Source organism: Uranotaenia lowii, chromosome 2 (assembly GCF_029784155.1).
Source record: "Uranotaenia lowii strain MFRU-FL chromosome 2, ASM2978415v1, whole genome shotgun sequence".
NCBI classification, from domain to species: domain Eukaryota; kingdom Metazoa; phylum Arthropoda; class Insecta; order Diptera; family Culicidae; genus Uranotaenia; species Uranotaenia lowii.
Window position 1 is genome coordinate 383215436 of NC_073692.1, and position 27344 is coordinate 383242779.

Consider the following 27344-nt stretch of genomic DNA (forward strand, 5'->3'; position numbering starts at 1 on the left):
ATTACAAATCAATACTCGGTGCAAGCCTCAAAATCGATTACTTGTTGACGAATACATGCTTCTACAGTGTTAAGAAATACGTTCCTACTAATTTCTAAGAACAATCTCGATTAGTTTTCTTTTCTTTTTACTTAAGAAACAAGCAACTACTTTCTCTCTTCTCTAATATCTATCCACATTTCTTCTATAACTTAACTTTAATAGAAAAAATATCGATTTTGAAAAGAAACACAACCAAAACAAAAACCCGTCGGATCGGATCTAGTTGAAGCAATTTTTATCGGTAAACTAAACACACCTTTTTACTTGTAAATACATCCTCACCACACAATAGGCTCTCTATCAAAATAAGAGAGAAATTACACTTACACGGGTTTCTATACTATACATAAACGGGATGCGAGAAAGAGAGATTGAAAAGAAAGTAAGAAAGTGAGTTTAAGCAGAGAGCACGAGCGAAACCAAACTAAACACAAAAATATATCAGTGAGAATCGATAACCGAACGCTAGCAACTTCGAAAAAAACCTGTAAAATAAATTCAGTAGTAAAACATCTTATTTTCGTCAAATTGCGACAACCGAATATTTAATAACAAAACCAAATCAACTCGTAGAAGAACAGAAACGCGCTTATCGATTACACTTATTGACTAACGAATATGAGAAAGAGAAATCGATTCAGAACAAAAAAATAGAGCTGGAGAAAAACAATAAAAAGAAACAGTGCAAACTTCGTTCAAATACCAAACATTATTAAATTACCCTTAATCTGAAATCAAAGATGCAACACTCAAAACGAGATCACATTTCAGTATAGCAAAATAACCTGGAACGCCATTGGTTACTTATTAACAATAAATTTAGACAAAAGATTTAAAACAGTAAGATAAGCTCTGAACAAATGAATAATTGAAAAAACAAACAGTTGAACGAGATCAATATTATTACTATTATTATTACTTATATTGAATTGATTCGGTGCGAACAACAACAACACAGAGCGATGGATACATTACAAGTTACAAGATAAATCTATATTTAAAAAAGAGAAAACTAATCTTATTTCACTTTTAAATTAAAAAAAAAAAGTACAATCCATAGATGCTGTGGATGGTAAGCGTTACCAACTACCAACTACTTAATAAAAATGAACAGAGAATAAAAGAAACATTCTTTGCTGAATCAACCTTGATGATTTGATTTTTGAAAGAAAAGCACATTTAGCCAGTAATTTCTAAAATATTTCCTACCAATTCGGGCTCTTATGTCGTATTATTCTTTCGATTTTCCTTAAAATGTTGTCGAAAAATTTTATTCCTTCAATGTTGTGTAAATAGTATGCAGGGAACCAAAATATCGTAATAATGGCAGATTTGACTCCCTGACTGGTATGATGATTGGTATGATACCCTAGAAAGTATCTGGAGCATTCGATGAACCAAACGGCATTTGCAAACTCTCCAAATGGTCGAATTATTGCCGCTCTCGTTAAACTGAGTATGAAGAATTGCATTTTTTGGGTCCGTAGTGGAAAACAATTTTGCCACCTGAAAATCCATGATTGTTGATTCAAACACAGCACCTGATCGAAAAGATCTTTCTTTGGTTCATTAAACCAAACTTAACACATTGAGGACCAAATACGAGATATCTCGATTTTTCGCTCGGCGCGAATCTGCTACATTTAGCAGCATAGCATAAATGTTGTAAATTGAACAAAGAAACTATATGCAGCAAAGTTAAAAACAACACTTTTGGTAACTGAAAGATACCAAAGTTTTAGAATTTGGTGGTTTCTGATATATAGATTGCCAAATTTAGGTGTTTTCCGGATTAGATTCTCCGCACTTTCTAGTTTAATATTTTATCGCAAAAATAGAAAAATTTCAACTAATATTTAAACATCCTACTAAAAACTATTTAATGGCTTCTCATTTAGTTAAAACAAACAGTGAATTTCATCTTATCTTTCGATAACTTTTATTATTTGGTTTCCTTTTCAAAATATTCTATAACATCTATTTACTTGTACAAATAAACACGACAGCGGGGATTCCGATATCATAATTTCCCGTTGAAACGCAGCCACGGAGGCGCCTCCTGTGTATCTCTCTATAGCTCAAATAACTGTTCTCTTACTTTCGTTCCATCAGACGCTCTACGAGCTTGATCTAGAACCTGTATGTTAACAATTTGTGTGTGTGTGCTTTCTGCCCCTGTCAGTCTATTATGTTTTCGAATAAATATAGCTGGTTCACTTAATTTTAATATTGATAATTTGGATTTTTTTCAATGGGTAGATGGGAGAATAAACTTGTCTGAGGGAAAACTTTTAGTAGCGAAACTTTTTGGTAGCTTTGTAGGGTATTTTTCTCTCTCGCAGTTGAGTTGTACTCTACTAATATTGTTAATTTTCTTATCGAGTGCTACACTAACGAAATGCAAAAGATTGTTGAAACAACAAATTCGATTGGCAATGAGACCTTTGGTAAAATTAAAACTTGGAACAAAATTTCTAGTCTAAAATTATCTAAAAAAAAAACAAATGCCTTCATCAAAAGCTACCCCGCTTGGGTATGCGAATGTTATAACATTGATTCTCAGAAAGCAAAAGATTCTGATTTTTGGATAGTTCTCTTACAGTTTAACACAAGATTCATTGTTCTACTTACAATCAAAGGTTAGGTATCAATTAACTCGAATAGCCTATCGTTAGCTTTACCATATAGCATATAGTTTTGTTCGATTATCGTCATCCTTCATTCAGTGATTGATCCTGTTGATGCTAAGTGCAAAAAGTTCAGTAGAACTGCTTCAACTGCTCGTACGTGATGAAGAAGATGATGTTCCAGGGACCCATCCGGAACCAGGTCGGCACGAAGCCTTTGTACAGTGCCCGGAAGCCCTCGTGGCGAACGGTCTGGATGGCACAATCCAAACTACCGGCGTAGATTTTGTGACCGGCGCTGGTGGAAACGGTGGCCGTGCCAACGACCCTGCCGCCACCAACGCCTACGGCACTGCTACCTGTTCCACCGCCGCCGCCGCCGCCGCCTCCTCCTCCTCCACCGGAACCAACGCCACCACCCAGGCCGATGTTGTGCACCCGCAGATGCACCCGACGTTGATTCATCAAACGGGTCTAAGGAAATTGGTGATAAGTATAAGAAATAAGAGTTATTGAGTCTTCAGATATGTTGGAAAACGAACGAATTTTGGTTAAAATTAAATAATTTTGTGTCATTTTGATAACAAATTGTAAGAAGTTAAATTTCCAAACGAAACTGACTTTTACATCTTATTTACACGACGACCAAACCGGCAATAACTTGATGAACATTATTTCTACAAAAAAATCGGTCCGTGGCAACCGTTCTTTAATCTCTCGTGCATACCACATTCGCCAGATCATGCTTCACTTGATCTAATCCCCTCGCTTGTTATGCCCTTGCTCGTCAGGTGCCTACCGGATTCGCAGCGAACACCCGTTTTGCAGGACAGTCGTCTGGCATTCTTGTTGAGATAGCTGAATTGGGGCAGGGACAGGAACAACCAGAATCCAAAAGGCTTTCAGACTAATATAAAAGTACGTCTTTATTAAGCGGAATTCTGGTACTAAGTAATATGTTTTTCATTATAAACAAAGTTCGTTACTAAGCACTGTTGCTATGGAAAAACTAGAATTGTTGAAAGGATATCATGGATTGCTACTCCTTCAACACCCCCTCTCGTTCATGTAGGCCGACATCCGTTTCGGGTCCCAAACGGAATTCCAGCAGCTTGGTTGAGACATCAGCAAGTTGATCTTGTTTCTCGATAGCATCTATTTTCACCAATCTTGAGGCCTCATGATCGCACGCAAAATGATATCCGATGGACCGATTTACAGCATACAACGACCGGACCAAACGCCTCACTCGACGGGGTTTTGACTGTCGGGAACCTCCATGTAAACCGTCTCTTTCAACATTCCTTGAAGTCACTCCATCAACGAAAACCACATGGATCGCTGCTAACCGACCTCCGGCAGGGTAGGTTTCTTCGATGTCTTGCCCAAGTTGCTGTCGATAGTTTTTCGCTGCTAATCGAGCCTCGTAGTGCAACGGTCGACCAGGGTCATCTTCATTAAGGCGAAACGTCCATTCCGGACTCAAGAGCTTCATACCATCGGGGCACATTGTGAGGTCCCAAGAATAATTCTTTTCAAATGAACTAGTTTCGCTCCTCACATCTTTCACTGGCATCGTACGATTCGGTACCAAGGTCGGAAAAACTTTCTGGAACATCAAAAGAAAGAGGACCAGCAGAAACTGCACCAAAATTAACGGAATAAACCAGGACTTACCTGGGAGCGAGCGCTCCCTACCGCTACGCCTCACCGATGCTTGCTTTAAGGGCTCGTGGTGTTCTAGATGCGGCGGGAGCGCGGATGGCTCTCCGTTGCTGCTAACATCAGTTGCACATTCATCCGTCTCAGGGAATTCTTCAGAACCAGTAAGCGAATCGGGCAATTCACTGTCAACCGCATTTAACGAACCTTGAGCTCCGATGACTATTTTCGAACCATCAGTTTCGTCCCCCTCTGGTTCGATAGGTAGGGTGACCATTACGCACTCTCTTTTGACTTGGTTACCATCTGAATTTATCTTGATTTGCAGTTCATAAAGATTACCATTCAGATATGCGACCGCAACTGTCATTCCATCCTTCTTCAACGTCGCTTTGGTGCCAGAGAACAGCACGGAAATTCCAGCCTTTGCCAGCTTCTTGACCGACATCAGATTGTCCCTGAGATCCGAAATGTACAGCACATCTTTCATATTGACGAGCACTTTGGTGTTGCTGCTTCCAATTATCGTCCCGGTTTGAGTTGCTTCAAGGGTCTGTCCATCTTTCACCACCTCTATGATAATCGGTTTGCTTAATTTGGATAACGACGCAAAACCCGATCTATCATTCACTAGATGCTCACTGGATCCAGAGTCGAGCTTGAAACACAGCGTTTTCTCGCGTTTACTTTGCTCCGAAAATTGATCTGCCATGAAGCACACAGATTTGCTCCCTGATGCTACGTTAGCCTCACCATCCAGTTTGACACGGCAATCGACCCTCTTGTGTTCCTTCTTGCCGCACCGATTGCTTTTTCCGTTGAACCTCTTCGTGACTTTCTTAGGAAAACCAGCCCCAAGAAACGCTGCTGATTGCTCTTGATCTTGCACAACCCTATGACGATCCAGCTGCTTCATCTCCTCGCTTAGCAAACGTTGCTTTACGAGTTCCAGGCTTATTTCATCGTCGTCCAGGTTCTCCAAGGCTGTGATCAAGGGGTCGTATGATTCCGGCAGGGTGCCGAAAAGAATCACCACAACATCTGCTTCTGACAAATTCGTTCCTGCCAAACGTAGCTGCCGAACAAGGTCTTCAAATTTCACTAGATGGGACCGCATGGATTCACCTTCGTTCATCTTTAAACGACCAAGTTGCTTCCGAAAAAGATTCTGCAAGGCAAGACTTTTCTTGGCAAACGAATTTTCGAGAGCACACCACATCAGTTTTGCTGTTGCCTTGTCACGAACTATTTCCAGGCATTCGTCTCCGAGGAAACTAATCAACGTTGACTTCGCTTTCCTGTCCGCTTCACGAAATTTCGTCCTTTCTGCTGCCACTTCCGGTGGATCCTGCGCCAACGTGTGGGCCAATCCCAATGCGTCCAGATGCATCTTAACCCGGAAGCTCCAATTGTGGAATCCATTTCCACCACAGAATAACGGTATGCCGTGTAAAACTGCTTCTCTTCCTGAAGAGCCCATAACCTGTTGAGATAGCTGAATTGGGGCAGGGACAGGAACAACCAGAATCCAAAAGGCTTTCAGACTAATATAAAAGTACGTCTTTATTAAGCGGAGTTCTGGTACTAAGTAATATGTTTTTCATTATAAACAAAGTTCGTTACTAAGGGGCTGTTCACTAATTACGTAAGCACATAGGGAGGGTGGGGGGGTTTCACATTTGCTTACGATCTCTTACTAGGGGGGTAGGGGGGGTTTCCAAAAATCTTACGTAAGAAATATTACATTAAAAATTCATCACAGCCACAGCCATACGAAACCATATAACTCAGGTTTTATTTACTCACTACCTATTTGTTGGTTAATTTTTATATTATGTTATTTATCTTTTAATGTCTTTGAATTAATAAAAAAAATACTGAGGTTCTATAAAACTTATAGAGAACAAATTCAAACCAACATGTCATCAAAAACACTAAATCACATGGTTAAAAAAGATCGTCGCTTTTCGCTTTCCATCATAACAATCTTTTTAATTGGAAAATTTATAGAAACAACAAGGAAAATGGCGCGTTGTGACAACACGATTTGAATTCATCATTTTTAGAAAATGACTTCATCCAGATAAGGCGCTTTAAATGATCAATTTCTTGACAGTTTTTTCAATGATAGACACCACCAGCTCTAAATTTTACAAAAGATTTACCAAAAAATCCTAAAACTTTATCGCTTACCGCTGAATGAGTCTGAGCTTTTAGGTTAGTTGACAATGTGATTATCTTCAAACATGTTTGCCCCAATTCTAGTAGTATAGAATGATATACTTTTTAAAAGATTTTTATGATTTTCAGGTAAAAAACATAACAAATTTTTGTATGGTTACTTCAGCTAACCTGATCTTTCTTTTTGAAATCGGAATTTAGATTTCATATTGTTTATTCGATTGGGGAAATTTATTGAAAATTATTGTTACCCCAAACATGTCTTGAATAATGTTTTCTTTAATCGTTGATGACATTTCATCTATTGTTTTGTATAGATTGTGCTTTTCAAATACAGTTGTTTTAATTTTACTTAAAAAGTGCTTTGCTTTGAAGCATGTATGTCACGTTTTTAATATTTTCAAGCTATTTTTGAAAAAAACGGGTCAATTTCTCAAAGAATAAAAAACGTAAGATCTTACTAGGGGGGGAGGGGGGGTTTTGAAAAATCTTACTTTGTCTTACCAGGGGGGGAGGGAGGGTTGAAAATTTCCAAAATCGTGCTTACGTAATTAGTGAACGGCCCCTAAGCACTGTTGCTGTGGAAAAACTAGAATTGTTGAAAGGATATCATGGATTGCTACTCCTTCAACAATTCTCGCAACATGTCTAGCCTTCAACATCTTCTGGATGCTGCACCCGAAGAAGAGGTTGCAAAATTTCAATACCGATCGAAGCTAACTAAATATGTGCAGCAAATGCGCTGAAATATGCATTGCGCCAAAAATGATATGATTGCTTTCCCGTCACTGACATAAAGACTCGAGCTCTCGGGCAAAACGATGTAGGACCAATACAAACAAACATTCAAGCGAAACAAGTAAAATATTTTATAGGATTTTAATTTCATTTTATAGGATTTTAATTCATCCCAGAAACAAGAAAAAAAAAACGCCGTCGGTGAGAATCAATCTCACGACAATTTTCTACCTTCATCTTTCCATCAGACAACTAACCAGTGTACCACCTAAGCCAGATGGAAAGCGAGGATTAAATGAAACAGTTTTTTGTCACGGACTATCAACAAAAGTACGCACGTCTGGCATTTGGCCGAGGGTATGCCAGCATTGTCTTATGGTGGGAAAGGGAATTTGAAACGAGAAACTGTTTTTTGCTTTCCTACTTCCTGCTTATATACACATGCACAGCTGGGCAGCTTAGTTTTAGGTCGTTAGCCGGTGATTTTTAACAAGGAAATATTTTTTTCTATAGTTTTCCTAATGTTGCTTTACATACACACGCACAGCATTGACCGAGCGGATCAATTCATTGTTTCCATTCTTCTTTATCTTGTAATGAGATAGAGAGGGACATGAAAACGTTTTTATTTTGTTTTGTTTATTTTGGCGGTCTCAAATTGAATCATCGCCACTGGCGTTCACATCTCATGCCAATGACGTTATAATATTGAGAACTCATGATTGGAGTAAAGGATGAATTTTGGGTGTGGGTCCGCCATAGAGTAGCACGAGCTCGTGGTTCATCCTTCACTTCCACACTCCGTTCTTCTGCACCATAGATGGTTCCTAACCATTACCAGAATTAAAATAACTCCAAGGAGAGAAGCAACGCAGTAGTGTGAGTACATTCAGGGGATATGCAACAATAGACTGAGCCAATGTGGGGTCATTTTTGAATTTCTCAAACCTTGGGGTCTAAAAAGCTTCGTTTTGGTTCAAAACTTATTATGATATTTTGCAAAATTTTTAAGTGACGTTTACATGAGTAATTTTGAACTTATAAGTTCGTATGAGAAAATTTAATATTTTGTACTGAAAAATCAACATCATTTTTGTTTCTTCTGTGGAACCGAGCCTGCCAATGGTTTTTGTGCCAATTTACAAATTTTTAAAAGGAAATTTTCTGCTGAACACATTGTCGAAAACCGTAGCTTTGTATCTATGGGGGTTTCCGCCCGAAGAGGGATTCGGTTTCACGGGATAGAAAAGATACGTGTTCACTATATAATGGTCACTTTATTACTAACTACTATTTACAAATGATCAGATATTTATAGCTATGGATTGTGAGTGTGTGAGTGTATGAACGTGAGAACGCTATTGGTTGTTTGCCGGTGCTATCGTTTGTTGTTGCTATTGTTGGTTTGCCGGCTATTGTCTGCTGGTGTCAATTGCGTGGCTGTTGTTGTTATTACTGCATGCGTGTGTTTGGTTCGAGAAGGTTCTCGACTGGACTGACTGATGGAATGTTCGGGAACTAGTTTGTAGTGTTAGTGATGATGATGAATGACGGTGAATAATGATGGAATGGAATGATGGTGATGAAATGATGATGTGAGGGTAAGATGGTTTACGTCGCCACAATACTCCCCCCTTAATTTACGCAATAGGGACGAGTAAATCGAACTTGTCTTCCTGACCTGGTTCGGTACTTCGGTTGTTCCTGTTCGTCCTTAGCATCAGATGATCTTTCACCGGGATCGGGTGGTTTCACTGTTGGTTCGTTGGCTTGCATGTGTGCAGCTTTTAAACGGTCGATAGAAATTGGCTGCTTTCGACCATTGATGTCTACGATGAAAACTTTCTTCTTTCGGCGCAACACTTTGAATGGTCCATCGTAAGGCGGTGTTAGTGGCGGTTTGATTGCTCCAACTCGGACAAATACGTGGGTACATGTGGCCAATTCCTTTTGAATGAAGGTCGCTTGTTTCGAATGGTTGCTTGTTGGCGTTGGTCGCAATTTTGCCATAGTCGCTTTCAAGTCGGCAACATATTCGGCGGATGGCGACTTGCTTGAGCTTGATGCGAAAAATTCTCCTGGAAGACGAAGAGTTGTGCCATACGTAAGCTCAGCGCTCGATGCTTCGATATTTTCCTTCAGCGATGTCCGCATGCCGAGAAGGACGATGGGTAACGATTCAGTCCAGCGGGGATTCTGATGACACATGATGGCGGCTTTGAGCTGGCGGTGTGTTCGCTCAATCTGTCCGTTAGCCTGCGGGTGGTACGGTGTCGTCCTCAGATGAGTGATGCCCAAAAGCTTCGTTAATTCACGAAACAGCTCGGATTCGAATTGACGACCAAGATCCGTAGTTACGTTCACGGGGACGCCAAATCGTGCGATCCAACCAGCGACAAAGGCTCGGGCGATCGTGTGTGCCGTCATGTTAGGGATGGGAATTATTTCTGGCCAACGAGAAAATTTATCGATAAGGGTTAAGCAATATACGTACCCTTCTGATGGCGGTAATGGTCCAATGATGTCCATGTGGATGTGGGCAAATCTTTCGTTTGGCGTGGAGATTTGCACGATCGGTGCTTTGTTGTGTCGGTGAACTTTCGCTCGTTGACATGGAATGCAGTTGGTGGCGAAATTCTTGCAGTCTCGACGCAGTGAAGGCCATACGAAACGATCAGAGATAAGACGAGTTGTCGCACGAATTCCAGGATGTGAAACGTTGTGGAATTTTCTCATGATCGCATCGCGAAACTGCTTCGGCACGAATGGACGGATGGCATCAGTTGACACGTCGCAATAGATAGGCGCAGACGAGAACGGGGATTTGAGCGCTTTCAGCTTGATCGTTGTGCTGGATGGAGGATTTTCCAGGTACAGCTTCAGCTCGGGATCAATTTTCTGCTCGAGGGCCATACGATCGAAATCGATTGTATCGTTGGTGATTGACTCGATACGGCTCAACATATCAGCAACTTTGTTTGCTTCGCCGGGGACATGTCGAATGTCGGTTGTATATTCGCTGATGAAGCTGAGGTGGCGTTGTTGAGTTGGACTAGCACGTTCTGGGCGCTGAAGGAAAGCTGTGGTGAGAGGCTTGTGATCTGTGTACACGCAGAAATCACGAGCGATGAGCATGTCCTTGAAATGCTTTATCGCTTCGTAGATTGCGAAAAGCTCTCGGTCATACGTGCTAGCTTTCCTTTTGCTGTCACTCAATTTCCTGGAGAAAAATCCTAGTGGTTGTCGACCATTTTCGGAGATTTGATGAAGAACTGCCCCAATAGCTGTGCCAGAGGCATCCACTTCCAGGGCTAGTTTTGCTTCAGGTGCTGGATGTGCTAGAAGGACGGCATTGGCTAGGTCCTGTTTGCATTTTTCGAATGCTTGATTGGTTGTTTCACTCCACTGCAAAACGGTGTTGTCGTTCCTTATGTTTCCGCAGATCATCGATTGTAAGATCTGTTGATCGACGGCGGCGTGGGGGATGAAACGTCGATAAAAATTGATGGTGCCAAGAAATCGCTTGAGCTGTTTTGCTACGGTCGGACGTGGGAAATTCAAAACAGCATCAACCTTTTTTGGACTGGGTTTGATGCCATCTTTGGTGATCAAATGACCGAGAAACTCGACGACCGGTTGTCCAATTTGGCACTTGCTTGGGTTAATAATGAGACCATTTTCCCGGAGTCGCTGGAAGACGGCGCGCAGATGCAGCTTGTGTTCGTCTTCGGTGGTGGATGCTATGCACAAATCGTCCACATACGGGAATACGAAGTCCAGATCTCCGAGGATGTCGTGCAAATGACGCTGTAGAGTTTGACCGGCGTTCCGTAGGCCAAACGTCATGTATTTGAATTCGAACAATCCAAAGGGCGTGGTGATTGCGGTCTTGGGAATGTCCTCAGGTGCCACAGGAATTTGGTGGTATGCTCGTTGTAAGTCGATGCACGAAAAAATGGACTTACCGTGCAGAATTGTTGAGAAGTCCTGGATGTGGGGTATTGGATACCGATCTGGGACTGTGATCGCATTAAGATTGCGGTAGTCACCACAAGGTCTCCATTTTCCGTTCGGCTTCTTCACTAGATGCAGTGGACTGGCCCAGCAGCTTTTCGAGGGTTGACAAATGCCTTGTTCCATGAGGAATTTGAATTCCGCTTTGGCTTCGTTCAATTTGTCGATGGGCAAACGGCGGGGACGACAAAAAACGGGCTGACCAGTCGTGATGATTTGATGCATTGTTTGCGCTTTCGTAGGACGGTGGTTCATGTTCAGAACTGTAATGTCCTGAAACTCCTTAAGTAGTTGTGCAAATGGTGCGTTCACATCGAATGTGGTGATGGATGGTTCGGAGACTGCATTGATGTTGTTGATTTCCAGTTTCGTTGTGTTGTCGACGAGTTTGTTTCTCCGGAGATCCACTAGCAAGTCGTAGTGCTTCAGGAAATCTGCTCCGATGATGGGTGATTTGACTTCAGCTATCGTGAAGGTCCAGGTAAACGAACGACGTAGACCAATGTCGATTGTCAATCGTTTGGTGCCGTAAGTAGCTATCGGGCTTCCATTGGCTGCGAACAATAGATGTGAATTCGTTCGGTTCAACATTTCCTTTGGTGTTGGTGGGATCACAGAGATATCGGCTCCTGTGTCGATTAGGAAGCTTTGCGACGTTTGTTGGTCGTGGACGTGAATACGGCGAATGTTGATGGTTTGGTTCAGCTTGATGCTGGAGAGATTTGATTTTGGTTCGAGCGGCGCTCGGCGAGGAACGTGTGACCTAAAAACTGAACGTGTGTTTCTTCTTCCGGGTTTGTCGTCGTAGAAAATGCACTGAATTTTCAGATTATCCTTTTTCCACTTCTCGCACTTTCTGGCTTGTGCCCCATGCCGGTAATGAAACCAACAAATCCACCCGCGATTTCGTTTTTGCTGCACAAGTTGCTGTTTGTCGAGCGACAGATTCTTTACTCGTTCACAATTCTGGAATTTTCTCGATGTTGCCTGATTCAAACGTAGAGTAAGCGCCTCGATTTGCTGCTCCAGGATGGAGATGGACGTGCCTTCCGAATGATCGGGAAAAATCCTTTCTTTGAGGGGATTCATTATTTCGGCACTGTTAGGAAAACTCGAGAAGTTTTTTTTTTTAACTCGCGATACACTTAAAACTCGCGGCGCGACGAAGAAAAGCGTGGAACTTACGAGAAAAATCGAACACTTTCCCACTGCACTCGCGTTTTTGTTCTTGCACTCGCGACGGAGGCTTCGAGAATTCGAACACTCGCGATAACGATAGAACTTTCGGGAAAGTCGGTTCACACGCGATCACTTTACTGAACGTACGGGGTCACCAATTTATGGGGGTTTCCGCCCGAAGAGGGATTCGGTTTCACGGGATAGAAAAGATACGTGTTCACTATATAATGGTCACTTTATTACTAACTACTATTTACAAATGATCAGATATTTATAGCTATGGATTGTGAGTGTGTGAGTGTATGAACGTGAGAACGCTATTGGTTGTTTGCCGGTGCTATCGTTTGTTGTTGCTATTGTTGGTTTGCCGGCTATTGTCTGCTGGTGTCAATTGCGTGGCTGTTGTTGTTATTACTGCATGCGTGTGTTTGGTTCGAGAAGGTTCTCGACTGGACTGACTGATGGAATGTTCGGGAACTAGTTTGTAGTGTTAGTGATGATGATGAATGACGGTGAATAATGATGGAATGGAATGATGGTGATGAAATGATGATGTGAGGGTAAGATGGTTTACGTCGCCACATATCTTATTAGGCAAAATAGTTATTAAATTCAATTGACATCACTGCTGGGTGCCTAGCGAAGTATTACATGAAAAACCACTCTACAGTTTACAACCGAGTGGTACAGTCGAGGTGTTCTAGCTTATGTTATGTGATGTATGCGAATACAGCATTTATACAGGAAGTGAGAATTAATTTAGAATGCGGTCTTAAAGAAAGTGTGCAGATACAATTTTGGATGTTTCTAAGATCGGAGAGGATTAAATTACACCACGGATAAGATCTACCAGGTCGAGCACGTTTACACCACGTGGTGTCAGGTTGGCGGCGACCAGCCTGGCCAGTCCCAGCATGAAGAGGATATTAATTGAGAGGATGTTTGAGGTCAAAAGAGGTCCAGGGGCAATCGAGGATCAAATCGGTAACGGACAAGAACCGGATTTAAGGTGGGAGAAAATTTATTTATTTAACTAATCCAAAGTGCGGTTGCACAACCAATTTGAGGTTAGAAATTACTGCATGGTGCATGCTATGCACCGTCTTTAATGAGCGTCCAAGTTACAAATTAATGTAAATCTTATTGAGCTTTTTCATTCGTATCTCGGCTGAACTGCCGATTCATTTTTAAATAATCAGTAGATGGTATCGCTATCATCTCAAGTCTGTACTTAACCAAATTAATATTCTCGCGTTGTATGTAAACGCAATCAAATTCTGCGTTGTCGAAATACTGTTCCCGTACGAATTGTTATTGTTAACGAAACCGGTGAAGGAGTTTATTCAGCCTAAGGGCACAACTTCCACAAGACGAGAAATAAAAAGTTTAGCGCGATTTCGAATCGCGTTCTCGAGTCATGATGCAGCGGTCAAAGGATTCCACTCAGGAACCACGCAGGAGCCAGCCAAAAGTGTCGCTAAGTATAGGTAGCCAGCCAGCGCGCTGTAATGTCACGTTGAGCTCCAAAAAGAAAAAATGCTTAAAGACGCTTAAGACGCAAAGAGATTTCTGAACTAGGACGCTTCCGATTCAAAGAAGTTTGGATTCAGCAGGAGCTTTTGAAGGTATTCAGAAGATCAATTTATCACAACACAACTTAAAAATATTCCAGCCTAAATCTAAATCTGAAGTAGTAGCTTTTGTGCGAGGAATCCTAATAGAATTTGATGAAAACGATATCGCTGTGAACATCGAATGCGAGTTCGATGTCCTCAACGTAGAAAGGATTAAGAGGAAAAGGGACGACAAATTAATCCCCACAGAAAACTTAAAAATAACTATTCAAGGTGGAGTTTCAGAAAAAGTGATAATCTATGGCTGATCCTTCAAATCGGAGATGTAGGTATATCCGGTCAAACAATGTTTTAAATGCTGGAGATTCAGGCATTTGAAAAATTACTGCGTCTCTAAACAACGGTGCAAAGAATGCGCTAAAGTGCATCCAGGGAAAGAAGACCAATTCAACAACGTACCCTTTTGCCTGAATTGCAGAGGAAGGCACAACACAGGAAACAGAGTGTCCCGAGCGCCGTAGGCGGATTCATATTACGGACGAGATGCGGAGGAAAGGTGTTTCCTTCAAGGAAGCGGAATGACGTTTTCCGAAAGTAAGCAATAGATTCGACATGCAGCAAACAGAGGACGAACGGGTGCGGAGTAAAGCGACTAAGAAGAATAAACAATCAATACGAAGCAATAGGTCAAAACGGGAAAGAAGATCATCCACTGAGATTTAACCTTATAATGTCAACTTTGTTGAGGCTGTAGTATCATGGTTAAGAAGGGAGTTGATAAGAAGCTTACGCGAGAAAGCCTGGCTTGCACCGCTTATCGCCTTAAGGGATCAGACTTCTGAAAAAATGAAAAATTGCAAAAATGGTATAGAATCTGACGAATTAGCAATGTTTATATACGGAAGGCTGAATAAGATAATTGATCAATAGTTCAACAACACAAGGCAGGTACACGATAGAAGATTAATTGAAAATGGTCAATAAAAAACTTAAAATATTATTAAAATATTAATATACAACCAATCCGACCCAGTGATAAAAGAGACGTATTATTAAGATTCATGCAGTCTAATGAGCTAGAAATTGCGTTGTTACATAAGATTTGGTTGCGAGAACATGAGGAATTCCAAATTAGAGGATTTCAATTGATTTCTAAGGACTGCTTATTTCTAAAGATTTGGTGGTGGAGGCTGTGAAAGTTCCAGATATCAAATTCCTGGAAGTCATTGCGGCTAAATTGGTAAGAGGTTTCGATCCTGTACTGATAGTATCTGCTTATGTGAACAGAGATGAATGAACTTTTAAGTTTAAAGTCTCTCTAATCAAACAATCAATCAATCTATCTGCTTACATACCACCAGATAGGGCGGATATCCCATTCACTATCAGCCAACAAAAAAAAACTTTGGCCACGAACGAAATTAAAATCCTTTTCGATTGGCTAGAGAAACAATCGGGAGAAGTATTAATGGGAGCAGATTTTAATGCTCACCATAAATCATGCGAAGAAGGAATAGCTACTTTCTATAGAAGTAGAGTACTAGGAAACATCATTGAGAAATCCAGATTCATTTTACTTAATGATGGAAGCCCAACAACGATTAGTCTACCAGGGAATCGCGACTCTGCAATCGACATTACTCTAGGAACCCCAGGATTAGCCAGAAAAATAAAATGGGATGTAGAAGAAGAAGACTTCAGGAGCAGCAGTCAATTCAGGTATTTAGAAATTTCAAGTGACTTCGCAGTAGCTAACACCAAGACAACCAAGGTTAATCAGGACAAGGTAGTCGAATACCTGAACCAAATCAGACCGCAATTTATGTATGACCCAAAAGAAATGCAGGAAATTTTTGAAAAAGCTGTAGCCCAAGGTTTGTATGTTATCAAAAACAAAAAAGCAATTATTTAAAAAAAAAAATAGTGGACCCAAGACATTAATGAACTATATCAACACAAAAGAGAAGCTCTTAGAAGGTACAACAGAAGCAAAACAATGGAAGATTTTCTGAACCTTAAAAAAAGCGAGTTCTTTTTAAACGGAAATTTGTGAAGTCGAAACGCAACTATATAGAGGAACATTCTGCTAATATTGACGAAGGTATTGACACGCTGGGGAAACCAAATCGCTGAAGCTGGTTACACATGATGAAGGTTTAGAGTTTATGGATCACTATTTTACGGAGGACGAGAACGTTGTAAACTGCCCCCGAAACAACACAACTACTTTACTCATGGGGTATGAAATGTCTCTTAGAGCAACTGAAATATTAGAGATACCTAAAAAAAAGAAAAAAAAATTTCTGCTCCAGGGGAGGATAAAGTCTCATACGCAATTTTGAAACAGCTAAATCTAGACATGCAACTTAAAATTTGTGAAATGCTCAATATAGTCTTCGAGACGGAGCAAATTCCAGAGAGATGGCAAGTGACAGAAATAAAACCAATTCCAAAGCAAAGACTACGGATAGGGCTCTAAAATTGATTAACTCAGTCGTCAAAAATCGAATCGCAGATGTTGCCAAAATTATGAGTTTTATTCCCAAATACTCGTTCGGGTTTCGCAAGTTCTGTTCTGCGCGCAAACTTGTGTGAACTTCCTGATCAATTCCATAAAAGAGGCTAAAGCTAATAAACAAAAATGCATTGTGGCATTCTTAGATGTATCCCGAGCTTTTGATAAGATCAAAACGGAAAACCTATTAGAGACGCTAGCTTCACAAAAAATTCCACAAAAAATAATATCCTGACTTCATAAATATCTTAGTCACAGGAAATTAGCATTAAATACGTACAAGAAAATAATTAGGAAGACTGTTTCCGAAGGTCTACCGCAAGGCTGCCCGTTGTCACCAGTGCTCTTTAACCTGTGCACCGCGGAATTGCATCACTTCCAAAAAAAAATATTGCCTTTCTTCAATTTGCTGACGATCTGGCAGTTTTCGACGACTCGCTAAAAGGAGCGGAGTTTAAGCTCAACGAATTTCTTAAAAACATTGTCGACAAAATGAAAGAATTAAATTTAGAAGTCAATCCTGAGAAATGAGCTGCTGTTCCATTCTCCTACAAAAAAATCGTAATTTAAGAATCAAGATAAATGGAAACCAAATCGCGATAAACAATACCCCCAAATATCTTGAAGCCATTGTGGGATAGTAGACAACGAGTTAGCGGACCAGGAAGCGGTCAAAGCAACAAGAAGCATACAGTCCAACTTCACTCGCTCACAGCAGGAGATGTACTGTTTTTGGCCAAACTAGAGGCCTGGGAATCTTGAATGATCCAATTTCGAAACACAAGCCTAGTCAAGGGAGCTCATTATGCTCAAATTGAACATCTTCCTTTAAAAACAATTTGGTTTAAAGATTTGATCCTTAACAGCAAAGAGAAAAAAGTCCTCTCTCGAATTAGATCTGGACACGCACTGACAAAAGCAGGATGAGAATCTGAGCACAACAGGTTCACAATCACCAGTAACGACTACAGAAGAAGCATCAGACCATAAGTTGGCGAGTTGGACCATATTGGTCTTAGCCGTCCCATTGCGGACAAGCAAAAAAAGATATTACATGTGTGATGGTCAGATTATGTTGCATGGTCCGATTTTGTCATATGGTCGATTATGTTGCACGATCGGATTCACATGGTATTATGTTGCATAGTCGGATTTTGTCACACTGTCCGATTATGTTGCAAAATCGACTTATGTTGCACGGTCGGATTATGTCTCATGGCCGATTATGTTGCATGGTCAGACTTTTCACATAGTTGGATTATGTCACATGTTCGATTAAGTTGCATGGTCAGATTTTGTCACATGGTATGATTATGTTGCATGGTTTATGTCACTCAGTAGGATTATGCCATATAGTCCGACTATGTTGCATGGTCCGATTATGTCACATGGACTGATTATAATGCATGCTCAGATTATGTCTCATGATTAGGTTATGTCACATGGTTAAATTCTGTTATATGGTTGAAATTTGTCATACAGTCAGATTTTGCCATTTTGATACTATCACATGTTGATCATTACGAGAATACATAATTTACAAGGAAAAAAATGGCGTAATTCTACGTTTAGCAATTAGCATAGTATAGCATTGGGTGACTAAACACATCATGCATTGGTTGATACACAAAGTACAACTTCATCATCAAAAGAAACACAAGATGCGATATCTTTTGCAATCTTTATGCACAATTTCACGATTTTTTTGATATTTAAAGTAATTTTACGGTTAGTCCTTATGGGCAAATTTAAACGTATCACACAAACATATCAAACATTTCCTTCTGTACTATGTTTGCTGATACATTATTAATTTGCTCAATGTTAATATTTTCCAAATTTATCAGCTATTCACTACCCTATAATATAACGTTAAAAACAGCTTTGAACAAGTTTTTTTTGACAGTCTCTAGGGAAAATTTTCTGTTATCAAACGGCATCTCTCTATCACCACTAGGATCAGTAGATGTTATTTGAAAATGTTGGTGGTGCCTGATCCTGATCCTGATCCTGTATACACCCAAAATTCAGCCTCTGTGCCAATGGCGTGTAGTCAATTACATAGCATCATCGGTACAAGAAGATAACGCGACCGGTGCTGATTCGCTTTGCTCCCACCGGCATTAACCTCCCAAGTTAACCGAATTGCGTATGTCTGAAAGAAACAAAATAAAAACGAATTCACGTCCCTCCCGATCGTATCACAAGACGAAGAAGGATAGAAATAAATACCGGCCAACACCAGGCAGCCAGCGAACCGAGCACTGTGCGTGTGTAGCAAAAGCAACAACAAACATATTCCTTCAATTCAATCTGCCGGCAAACGCGTGTGTAGCACAAGCAACAACAAAAATATTTCTTCAATTCAATCCGCCGGCAAACAACCACGGCCAAGCTGTGCGTGTGTATGTAGTAAAAGCAACAAAAAAAACATTGCTTCAATTCACCGGCAAACAATTACCGGCCAAGCTGCCCGGCTTTAGCAGCTGTGTATATGTAGCGTGTGTATGTAATAGCAGGCAGTAAGCAAAGCACAGTTCTCATTCAATGGGTTTCCCGTTTCCCGTTCCCCTTCCCGTTTCCATCCAAAACAAAGGAATACCTTGGAAGGAGGCCAAACGCCGGGAATCCTCCGTCGTGCGTTATTTTTTTGTGATTGATCGGTGGCAGAAAGCCTATGACAAATAGCCCTCGTCTTGCATGAAGTTCAAATAGTACACTGGTTAAGATGTCGGACTGGCAAGACGATGTAATTGGTGATTTGAGTTCGAATCTTCCAACGGCGCTGTGGTTGTTATTTTTATTTTCTTGTTTCTGGGATGGATTATCCAATAGGAACGAAATCCCATAAAATGTTTTTCTTGTTTTGCTTGAATGTAGTGGTCATGAATAATATTGGTTGGAAGCCGAGTCCTTATGCCAGTTACGGTTTTTCAAACATATCATCTTCGGCACAGTGCACATTTCAGAGCATTATCGGCACAGAGATTTGCTAAAAAGGCATTGGATTTCTGCAACCTCTTCTATGGGTGTAGACATGGGCAAAACGGATAGTTTCAATGAGCAAATCACCGTTCGCTCAAATTAATGAGCCAGTTGATTTGAGCGGATTAAAATTGAAACGTGTCTCGCAGTGTAACACAAGTTCAAAAATTTAACCGCGGCTCGCAACTTTTTTATTAAAATTGGCTGGTAGCTCAATTCAAGAATATTGAGCAGCAGTTCAATATTCGAACCAGTGTTGATCTGCGAATCGCGGTTCTTTTTAATAGAGCCACGTTTCGTTGGATCTTTAAAAGAACTGGTTCAAAAAAGTAGCATTTGGTTGCTCGCCCACATGCAACAAAAACTGAAGAGCAAGGGACAGCAGAAAGCTGTTCGTTCGTTGTCTTGAACCAAATACACGGATCAAAAATGAACCATGGCACTTCTCGAAAAAGAACCACGGTTCGGAAAAGAGCCGCGAATCATCGTCAACTCCGGTTGATGAACTAAACGGCAAAAGCGCAGTATGGAGAGCCGTTCGATTCGGCTACGCGTCATTTTCTGCCCGGTTCTTTTTCGAACCGTGCCATGGCTCTTTTTTGAACCACATAGGTTCTTTTGATTTCATAGAATACGGAAGCTTTTGCTTTGAGTCCGCCGCGAAAACTCACTTGATCAAACTAGAACGAATACAGTATCGGTGTTTGCGTATTGCCATGGGATGCATGCAATCGACATATACGATGAGTCTCGAAGTACTGGCGGGAGTAATGCCCTTAAAAAATCGGTTCTATGATTTATCGCTACACCCATAGAAGAGGTTGCAAAAATCCAATGCCTATTTAGCAAATCTCTGTGCCGATAATGCGCTGAAATGTGCACTGTGCCGAAGACGGTATGTTTGAAAAACCGTAACTGGCATAAGGACTCGGCTCCCAACCAAAATGATGACCACTACATTCAAGCGAAACAAGAAAAACATTTTATGGGATTTCCTTCCTATTGGATAATTCATCCCAGAAACAAGAAAATAAAAATTAAAACCACAGCGCTGTAGTGAGAATCGAACTCACATCACCAATTGTATCGTCTTGCCAGTCCGACATTCTAACCAGTGTACTATTCGAGCTTCATGCAGGACAAGGTATATTTGTCATAGGCTTTCTGTTACCGATCAATCACAAAAAACGTACAACGGCGGCTTCCCGGCGTTTGGCCTCCTTTCAATGCATTCCTTTGTCTTAAGATGGAAACGGGAAAGGGAACGGGAGTGAAGGAACGGGAAACCCATTGAATGAGAACTGTGCTTTGCTTACTGCCTGCTATTACATACACACGCTACATATACACAGCTGCTAAAGCCGGGCAGCTTGGCCGGTGTTGTTCGCCGGTGAATGTTTTTCTTGTTGCTTTTGCTACATACACACGCACAGCTTAGCCGTGTTTGCCGGTTGATTGAATTAGAAGGAAGTTTTTGTTGTTGCTTTTGCTACATTCACACGCACAGTGCTCGGTTCGCTGGCTGCCTGGTGTTGGCCGGTATTTATTTCCATCCTTCTTCGGCTTGTGATGCGATCGGGAGGGACGCGAAAACGTTTTTATTTTGTTTCATTCAGACATACGCAATTCGGTTGAGCTGGGAGGTTAATGCCGGTGGGCGCAAATCGAATCAATGCCGGTCGCGTTATCTTCTTGTACCAATGATGCTATGAAATTGACTACACGCCATTGGCACAGAGGCTGAATTTTGGGTGTACGTTTCCTAATTCGAAGTGTAACTATGAATCCTTTGGTGATAGAAAATTTGGGAAGGCTTATGAATATCAATCCGCAAGTTAAATCTATAAACAATTATCATTCAGTCAATTAGAAATAAATCCTTCTTTATTAAATTCGGACACGAGTCACTTTTACCCGATTAGCAGTTCCTTAATAAAATTCGATCTTTCCATGACCGCTGAGATCCGTGGAATTCCAGATCACGTCCGACCCAACGTCATTCCTTCAATATTTGCATCAAAAGTACGTGAAATTGACCCTACAAAAATGTTCTTTACTGATGGTTCTAAAATCGACGGCGCGACTGGTTTCGCAGTGTATAATGAGCGCTTTGAAGCTTCGTTCAAGCTTCAAGAGCCATGCTCCGTTTACGTTGCCGAACTAGCCGCTATTTATTGTACCTTGGAACACATTCGCACACTGCCCGTAGACCACTATTTAAGTTTAAGTTTAAATTTATTATTCGAAATTGCGGTAGCCTCAAAGTTACATATAACTGTTGTACAAGGTCAAGGACAGTGACCTATTTCATCTATTTGGATAGTCTCGGCTCCGTTGAGGCGATCTGATCGATGAAACTGATGAAGCGCTCTTCCCATTTCTTGCTGAAAATTACAGGGGTATTGGGCGCTCTGATCGAAAATTCGTATAGGAATACCTAAGCTTGGATCCCGTCTCATTTTCTTATTCAATATTTTTTCAATACCTCGCACTTCAGCGATTAACGTTTGGCAGTCTAGCTGGGATAATGGCACACTGGGACGTTGGCTCCATACGATTATCTCTAAGGTTTCGACGAAGGCATGGTTTAAGCATTTCAACATGAGTCGCGATTTCATTCGCGTGGTTTCTCGGCTCATGTCAAATCACTACCGGCTTGAACTGCGATTTCGGTTGCTGAGACTTGTTAATGTTTACATTTAGAGGTAGAAAAGGAGATGCATGTCTCAAGTCTCCCGACAAGTATGGGAGACCTACTCTGCCGCTCATAGCAAGTCCGTCCCATTTGCGTTTTTGTTGAAGTGAGAAAAATGGCATTGAAAAATCGTAAAAAGTCCAACGCTAATTCGGCACTTGTATGCGTTTTTTATCAAAGTAATCAACAGAATCTGTCACTGCTACGGCCAATGAAAGATTTTCGCTTTATAAGGATTATTTTTTTGTTTTGATTCTGTTGAAAATCATTTGCTGGGCCCTTATGGCTGTGGGACCGACTTGCGATGATTTATGCCATATGGGACCGACTTGCGATCATTTGCTCAATGGGACAAAATTTCTTGAGGTTTTTTTCGATGTTCATAAGAACAAAGTACTAAAACAAAAGTTTTCTCTTGAAACTACAGATGAAACTAAAGTGTTTCCAGCGATAAACTGAAAAATGATGAAAACGCAAATGGGACGGACTTGCTATGAGCGGCAGTACTGCTCCTTTCAGAACCAAGATGTAAATATAAAAAAAAGTCTCAGCAAACGAAATCGCAGTTCAAGTTGCCAAGTGAGGGATGAATGACCCCATAACTGTTAAAATCCCAATGATCAAATAAATAAATAAAAAAAAAAAAGTTGCCAAGTGTAGACGACGCTTTAGAATATTCGATTCCGCATATAATTATCCGAGTTTTCAACTGGGTACCTACTTAATATCAATTGTTATTTTCGAAGCGTTTGTTAACCGATTTATTTTGGCATTTCAATATTAACCCTTTCCTTCCCACGAGGTTTTTCACGTTTTAAAAATAGAAATATTTATTTACAGCTAAAGTTCTAGAACAAAAGATGCATAATTTAAGCCTACTTTAATGACCCATTTGATAAATTTGGGTTTTGAGGTGGATCATATGTGCTCCATTGGGAAGATAACTACACATAGGGTGCAAATGAAAAACAGAAAACAATTGCAAAAAAACATGGAATTTCATCACTTCATTGATCACAAACTAAAACGATCCTATTTGATGAAAAACTTCTTTGGTATACACATCCCTCGAAAGTCTATTTATTGAAATATCTAAAATTTTCATTTTTGCCTTGAACAATTGGTCGCCATGACACTTTGCGCAAGGGAAACAAAACATGCCGTTTTTCGATAAAATCTCGAACTTTTACAAATATTTTGAGACATGTGGTCATTTAAGCAGATGAAATAACTATCCTGAAGCGATTTTTATTGTCGACGAAATGATTTTCTAGAGTATTGATAAGAAGCTTCACAAGAAGAAAAGTACGTTTTGTTCCCAGTGTATCACCAGTGATCCACTTTACTTACTCAAAAAATTATATGTTTTAGTTGAAATCTAAGTAAACCATCATTTGATTCTGCTTGCATAAGCAACCTTCTGCACGTCAGTATTTTTATTTGAAGGAAATTATAAAAACTTGTCAAGTTATTGAGTAACAATTGACGACTTGATTTAAATTCGAAAAAAATCCGACTTTTTTGCAGCTTTTGATCTGCCAAGCAAAACCTAGCGAACCGATTTTCTTCAAATTTTGTGCAATGTTTCTTCACTACTGTCTACACATTCGGTGAAAAAATGGTGTTGATCCTAAGCGCCCAGTTCAAATGCGAGCTGTGCAAAGTTGTGGATCACCTGTGCTACCATGGGAAGGAAAGGGTTAAAAGCCTGCTTCTAAAAAATGTGTTCAGAAATTTTGAACGCAAGTTCAGGTATTATATGCACCAACCAGTATTGTGCCACCTTTTTAACAGTATAATAGCTTCCGTAACATTTCCAAGTACATGGAGGAAAGCTATCGTGACTCCTATCCCGAAAATAAGTAATCCTACGGCTGCTAAAGATTACAGACCAATAAGCGTTCTTCCAGCCATGTCCAAAATACTGGAAAAAGTACTACTGGCACAAATAACAGAACATCTTAACCAACACGATCCTCCTCTCCTTGCTAAACATCAATCTGGTTATCGTAAAGGTCACTCAACTACAACTGCCTTAGCCAAGGTGACACACGACATACTCAGTAATCTCGACAATGATCATTGCACAATATTGGTTCTTGTTGACTGCTCGCTAGCATTCAACTGCGTCAATCATCGATCGCTAGCAAGGAAGTTGATATCCGAATTTTGTTTCTCGTCACCCGCATGTAATCTCATATCGTCTTTTCTCACGAACCGATGTCAGGTCGTGCGCTGTTCTAATACGACATCAGCTGAACTACCACTCACAGATGGTACACCCCAAGGCTCATGCCTGAGTGCCTTGCTCTTCAGCTTATATGTAAATAGTCTCCCTACCATCCTAAAATGCAGCTATCAACTCTATGCAGATGACTTACAAATTTACATAAATGGTCCTATATCTGAAGTCGATCAACTTGTCCGAACCATCAACGAAGACCTGGCGAGAATTGAGCTGTGGAGCAAGAATAATTATCTCTCACCCAACCCCAGTAAGACCCAGGCGATTGCCTTCTCCAAACGAGATAGTATCAGTCCTAACATTGACATTATCTTCTGTAATCAAACCATCCCTCTGATGAAAAAAGTGAAGAACTTAGGACTTACAATGGATCACAACTTGAATTGGACCGACCACGTGAATAGTATTTCATCAAAAGTCTTCCTCACTCTCAGAACTTTCCGTAAATTCCAATCCGTTCTCACTGTTCCAATTCGTTTGAAACTGGTCCAATCTATTATTGTCCCCATTTTCTCATACTGCGATACAGTTTACTTCCCAGGTCTCTCAGCAGCCTGTAAAGACCAGCTGCTAAGGTGCTACAAGTCTGCGGCAAGATTTGTCTTCAATCTGAAACGAAGGGAGACTACAGAGACCACCAGAAGACTTATACTTGGCTGCGATCTCCTTGAGAACTATCGGAGGCGTATATGTTGCTTCATGCGCCAAGGTTACGACCAAAAGCTACCTGCATATCTCCTTTCTCATCTCCAGCGAGGGAGGAACGAGCGATCTAAATGCTTCATCATCCCCCAACATACCACAACCTCTAGGAAGAGTATACTGGTGTATGGCCCCTCCTGTTGGAACAACTTGCCTTTGGCGACAAGACAAACCAGCTCGCTAACAACCTTCAAGACCGCGTTGAACAGAGCTACATAACGCAAATATTATATTCGTTATCAAAACATTTATTAATATTCCACGCGTTTTGTGACACAAGTGATTTCCTTAACCTGAACTAATAGTTAATTGTAACCGACAGGCTGCGTTAAAGTTAATAAATTACAAATTACTGATACTAATTACTGATACCAACTGATAGACCCTTTCGGCAAAATCTTCAATAATGAAAAGTTGTCATTTAAAGTTCGGGTAAAGTTTCCCAATTATTCCGAATGACTAGTGGGGAATTTACTTTGCATTCTTTTTTAACAGACTACGTAGAGGTTGCTACAAGAAGAATACTCACTCTGATTACATCAATTGGCGTAGATGCAACTGCACTTCCTAAGCTAGCAATAAAACTTGATCTAAAAGAACAAAAAAATACTATGAACTTTCTCGTAGTTTTCCAAACGGACTGGAAGGGACTTACATAAAATGATTCGCCACCTGATCACCGAAAGTTTCCATCAGATGAAGCTTACAGAAATCATACACCGGCAGTTCAACTGCCGCTATCACAGCTGCTCGCTGAGCCGTTGGCCCAACACCCTGGAACAGTTCGAAACGGATCGTAAATACCTACATTAGTTATAACAGACTCAAATGTTACCCTCCACAATCCCGCGACACCCTCGTGGACGTAAATCTCCCGGAAGCAGTGCACCAGCCCAACGTTTTCGGTTCCCTTCCCGTGCACCTGCATCCTCACCTTCAGCACATCGGTTGGATTAGCAATGGCGCTGGAAAAAGCACCGGCAAAGGTGGCACAGGCCGCATTGCACCAGAGATTTCCGTTGCCGGCCTTATCCAGCAGCCAACCCCGTTCGCTGGCCACCTTTTTCAACGTGTAGTAGGTGCCAAACTTAATGGTACCGTAAGTGGCTTGCCTCAGAACAGCGGGCCAAATGCTAGAAAAAAGTTGAAGGCATTGGTTAAGCGGAAACAGAAAAGTTTGGAAATCTACAATCTCATACCCAGAATACAGTGCCTTGATGCCTTCCTGCTTACTGATTTTGACGAAGGCATCGGTCATGCCCCGGTATTTTAGCTCCACCAGCGATTGATCGATGCGCTGACCTTGGATTTGCAGCCGTGTCTTTGTTGTGTCGATAGGGAAAGTTCCTGCGAGCAAACAAACGAAAAAAAAGTTAATCAGAGTGGAAAACAACCATAAGCGGCTGTTTTCCGATTGCGTAAGCAGAAACTGTTCTCCACTATTATTCGTTAATCTCGGTTAGAGATAAGCTCGGCTGCTAAAATTCCCTTAAGTAAACAACACCAGATACGTACCAAATTCCGCGGTTATGGAGGCCACTCCACCGTAAACAAAGGGACGCCAGTCCCGGATCTCTCCCATGACTGTTGCTGCCTTTCCGAGGACGACTGCTAAACTTTCGAAAAGCAAACACACGGCACACTTCCGCGGTCCAAAAAAGGGCCCACTTGCTGATAGGAGACAATCCCTAAGCTATCGGGGAACAAGCTGAAATTGTCTTCTACTCTGGAAAAATCAGTAAAAATCCACCACGGCTGACAAGCAGCAGAGCACCATCAGATATTTTTTTGTTATGATTTTCGCAGTTTGACGTTTCGGTGAGTATTTCGCTTCCCATTTGCTGATTGGGCTAACTTCACCCGAAGCCGGTACACGTGCGTTTTTCGACCTGTCATGAGGTTTTGCTTCCCGGGATTTTCTTGTGACTCCCGGGATTTTCTCAAATGAAATGAACCAGTAATCTAATTAAAGCCTATGATGTGGTTGACTAATAAGACTAAAATAGTTATTTAACTTTCTTTTTAATTTAAATAACTGTTACGTAAACTTTTCATCAAGCAGAATTGAAATTGAGAAAATGGCTTTTTAAGGGCGATTATAAAACAGAATTAGTGATAAGTAAAACGAAATAAAATTAAAAAAAAAATTCTTAAGATTAAAAAGTCTTAGGAGAACATCATGAAC

At 40.9% G+C, this 27344-nt stretch overlaps 1 protein-coding gene across 1 annotated transcript; it reads right to left on the reverse strand.

Annotated features, from left to right (window-relative positions):
* Window positions 1–2475: 2475 nt before the first annotated feature.
* Window positions 2476–26942, reverse strand: LOC129749918 (mitochondrial uncoupling protein Bmcp). The gene is made up of 6 exons (XM_055745045.1): window positions 26675–26942; window positions 26359–26506; window positions 25995–26292; window positions 25815–25933; window positions 25689–25749; window positions 2476–3143 (listed from the first exon to the last, which is right to left on the reverse strand). The coding sequence occupies exons 1-6, from the start codon at window positions 26739–26741 to the stop codon at window positions 2802–2804; spliced, it is 1035 nt and encodes a 344-aa protein (XP_055601020.1). The 5' UTR covers window positions 26742–26942; the 3' UTR covers window positions 2476–2801.
* Window positions 26943–27344: the final 402 nt, after the last annotated feature.

Bases quoted from the DNA above. Each gene is read 5' to 3' on its own strand.
- LOC129749918 (XM_055745045.1), bottom strand. From the start codon at position 26,741: ATGGGAGAGATCCGGGACTGGCGTCCCTTTGTTTACGGTGGAGTGGCC. The intron at 26,293-26,358 runs GTATGAGATTGT...ACTTTTTTCTAG, and splicing joins ATCAAGGCACTGTATTCTGG to CATTTGGCCCGCTGTTCTGA. The intron at 25,750-25,814 runs GTAAGTCCCTTC...TTGTTCTTTTAG, and splicing joins CAGGTGGCGAATCATTTTAT to ATCAAGTTTTATTGCTAGCT.